The 3,818-nt window shown below is 35.0% G+C and overlaps 1 protein-coding gene across 1 annotated transcript; it reads left to right on the top strand.

Annotated features, from left to right (window-relative positions):
- The first annotated feature begins 1,014 nt into the window (after positions 1 to 1,014).
- On the top strand, positions 1,015 to 2,680 carry LOC100159191 (zinc finger protein 271-like). The gene has a single exon (XM_008183572.3). The coding sequence runs from the start codon at positions 1,490 to 1,492 to the stop codon at positions 2,612 to 2,614; it is 1,125 nt and encodes a 374-aa protein (XP_008181794.1). The 5' UTR covers positions 1,015 to 1,489; the 3' UTR covers positions 2,615 to 2,680.
- The last annotated feature ends 1,138 nt before the right edge of the window (positions 2,681 to 3,818 follow it).

Below are 3,818 nucleotides of genomic sequence, written 5' to 3'. Positions count from 1 at the left end.
TATAATCTTACCCAAAACAAGATTTACTATCAGTGCAAATTGGCTGTGCTTAAAACAATCATAACGGATTACCGGCACGTAGTTTTTTATTTTTTATACATGAAGGGTACAGGGAAAAAACCAGAAAAGTATCCAATTTTTTTCGGTTTCATTTTTGATTACGGTTTCGGTTTCGGGTTTTAAACGGTTTATACCGGTTTTGAAATCGGTTTTGAAAACGGTTTCAAGCCCTGCCAAATACTAATTTTACTTACCGTCGTATCTGCAATACATACCCAATACGCCTCTGAATGCCTGACTAGAAGACTTAATTGAACGTACTTAATCGATTTTCACCTGGGGTGAATGACTTGATAGATACTACAACATGGTTTTAAACTTTACAATGTCCCAAAGACGAAAAGGTACCCAACATGCAACGGGAAACAAATCTGAAAACCGACAGTTGAAACATTTAAACATTCCCGCCAAAGTTGAAGCCCAATCACTAATCATTATCACAAATCCTTATCAATCGCCTATAATACAAATCATTATAACCTACTCGACTACATCTACGACGAAGTCAGATTGCTCACCTAGGTGGCTAACTTGAAAGTTAATCGATTATGACTTGAAATGACAAACTTGCTAGACACTCTAACATGGTTTTTGACTCCTAATTATTGCATAATAAAAAATAACACTGTCTGACTAATAAATAATGTCAAATGTAAAAAAATAACAACAATTACTAATTTATATATTATTTAGTTAATACAAAAACATATGGTTCATAAAAGAATTTAAAACATTTATTAAATAATTTTAAAACTTAATCATATTACGCGCAGTAGAAATTGAATAGTAATAATAATAATAATAATAATACTTAACAAAAGTATAAAAACAATATAAATTCGAAAATTTTACAAAACATTACCATACAGCATAAGATACTGATGATAACAATGTTTATATAAACTGATAATAATAATAATAAAACCTGTATCACCGGGTTACACTACACGTCCCATAATGGCTGTTCAAACTTCATCAAGTCCCACAGCAGTTTCCGCTCCGCACCATGACAACGACAATAAATGTTTATTATTCATTAAACTTCTTTAGAAACAAATAATAATTATATTATTTACAAATTATTTCATTGTAATATTATACTGTGTTTCTCACATTACAATAAATATAAGTTATTGTCATTTCCTTATCAACACTAGGTACTACTATACTAACCACACTCACCACAGTCACCTCACTAACCGCACAGAACGCGGTAAAATACACATAAAATAATAACATAATATTATTTTTTAAATATTATATAGATAATATAAAACACTATTTAAAGTTTAAAAAGTACCTCAACAAGTACTGGCTTAAACATATTGTAAAGTTAATACATTCTAATCGATCACAATCAGAAAAGCATAGTTACCAAATAATTGTATGAAAAACTAATAGAAGCTGATTGAAGACCGATAAGCGAAAAATGGAGAAGAACTCTTACCTGTGTGACGTATGTGACAAGTCATTCAGCCAAATTGGAAATTTGATGATACATCGACGTACGCACACTGGCGAAAAACCTTACGCATGCGATATATGCGACAAATCTTTCTCTCAAAGTTGCAGTTTAACGAACCATAAACGCACACACACTGGCGAAAAACCGTATGCATGCGATATATGCGACAAGTCGTTTGCTCGAAGTGACAGTTTAACGAACCATAAACGCACACACACTGGCGAAAAACCGTATGCATGCGATATATGCGACAAGTCGTTTGTTCTAAGTGGCAGTTTAACGAAACACAAACGCACACACACAGGTGAAAAACCGTACGCATGCGATATATGCGACAAGTCGTTCGCTGTAAGTGGCAGTTTAACGAAACACCAACGAACACACACAGGCGAAAAACCGTACGCATGCGATATATGCGACAAGTCGTTCTCTACGAGTAGCAGTTTGACGACACATCGACGTACGCATATTGGCGAAAAACCATATGTATGCGATGTATGCGACAAATCTTTCTCTCAAAGTGGCAATTTAACGAAACACCAACGAACACACACTGGCGAAAAACCGTACGCATGCGATATATGCGACAAGTCGTTTGCTGTAAGTGACAGTTTAACGAACCACAAACGCACACACACTGGTGAAAAACCGTACGCATGCGATGTATGCGACAAATCTTTCTCTCAAAGTTGCAGTTTAACGAACCATAAACGCACACACACTGGCGAAAAACCGTATGCATGCGATATATGCGACAAGTCGTTTGCTCTAAGTGACAGTTTAACGAAACACAAACGCACACACACAGGAGAAAAACCTTACGCATGCGATATATGCGACAAGTCGTTCGCTATAAGTAATAATTTAACGAACCACCAACGAACACACACAGGTGAAAAACCGTACGCATGCGATATATGCGACAAGTCGTTCGCTATAAGAAATGATTTAACGAAACACCAACGAACACACACAGGCGAAAAACCGTACGCATGCGATATATGCGACAAGTCGTTCTCTACGAGTAGCAGTTTGACGACACATCGACGTACGCACACTGTTAAAATGGAGCTCAGAACTTCTCTATAAAATGAGAAACCACAATAAATGTTTATTATTCATTAAACTTCTTTAGAAACAAATAATTTTTTCGATGTGTGATATTTTGGAATTCCTGAATTTTATTTAAATTTGATTTTGAACAATATAAATTGAAAAATTTTACAAAACATTATCATACAGCATAAGATACTGATGATAACAATGTTTATATAAACTGATAATAATAATAATAAAATCTGTATCACCGGGTTACACTACACGTCATCAAGTGCCACAACAGTCTCCGCTTCGCACCATGGTCCACGGAGGCAATCGTTCTAGGTGGAGGCTGATATGCAGCAGAGACACATCATAAACCTACGCCAACGGCTCAAAACCACCGACGCAATAATTGCCAGGTCAGAATGATCGAGCAAACACGCTTATATGCACAGTCAAAAGAGAGCTGTGTGCAAAGTCACGAAGACCACAACCACGCATAGGTACCACAGCAAATAACGATGCGTATGCTTGTCAACGCAGGACGCAAATGGTGGCACAAATCGAATAGGTGTAAACACGTGCGCGACGAGTACGCGAAATGTCACCGAACACGAACGTGTGTCGACTTATAACATCAACAGCGACACGTTAAATACGTAATAATTACAAGATCCACAAAAACGAATGTACGTACGTCGGCACTCGGCGCGTACTAAAAACGGCCCTTTTACTAAAATATGCACACCTACTTGATTGACAAGGAGTTTTTGCCTTACACGAACAAGACAAAAATCCTTGCCCTCCTAAAATTTTTCTAATCATTTTTCGCAACGAAAATTCGACATTTTTATCAATTTCATGAGTAGTGAGAAATTGAGTTGTTGATTTTTTTCAAACATTCACTACTGAACCATCCTTTAAGTAAACCATATTTTATAATATTGTTTTATATTATTTTATATTATAGATCAATGTTAGAACATTATTATCTTTATTAATATTAAAAAGTATGTTAAGTCGATGTCATAATCAATCGTGAAAAATAAAATAAAAATATTTATAATGTAATAATATTTTGTTTTACAACTATTACACAAATTACACAAAATAGGTAATGTCCATTTCATGAAATGGATGTCCATATAATGTATTTTCGTCAAAATTCACGGTCTGGACTAATTTCACTATGTGGATGCGACATATATATCTGAACAATTTATTGATGTAATACGTAATCATGTATAATTAA

This window comes from Acyrthosiphon pisum, chromosome X (genome assembly GCF_005508785.2).
Source record: "Acyrthosiphon pisum isolate AL4f chromosome X, pea_aphid_22Mar2018_4r6ur, whole genome shotgun sequence".
Classification (NCBI taxonomy): Eukaryota; Metazoa; Arthropoda; class Insecta; order Hemiptera; family Aphididae; genus Acyrthosiphon; species Acyrthosiphon pisum.
Note: the sequence above shows the minus strand (reverse complement) of the source record. Positions and strands in the feature narration are given on the sequence as shown.

Bases quoted from the DNA above. Each gene is read 5' to 3' on its own strand.
- LOC100159191 (XM_008183572.3), top strand. From the start codon at position 1,490: ATGGAGAAGAACTCTTACCTGTGTGACGTATGTGACAAGTCATTCAGC.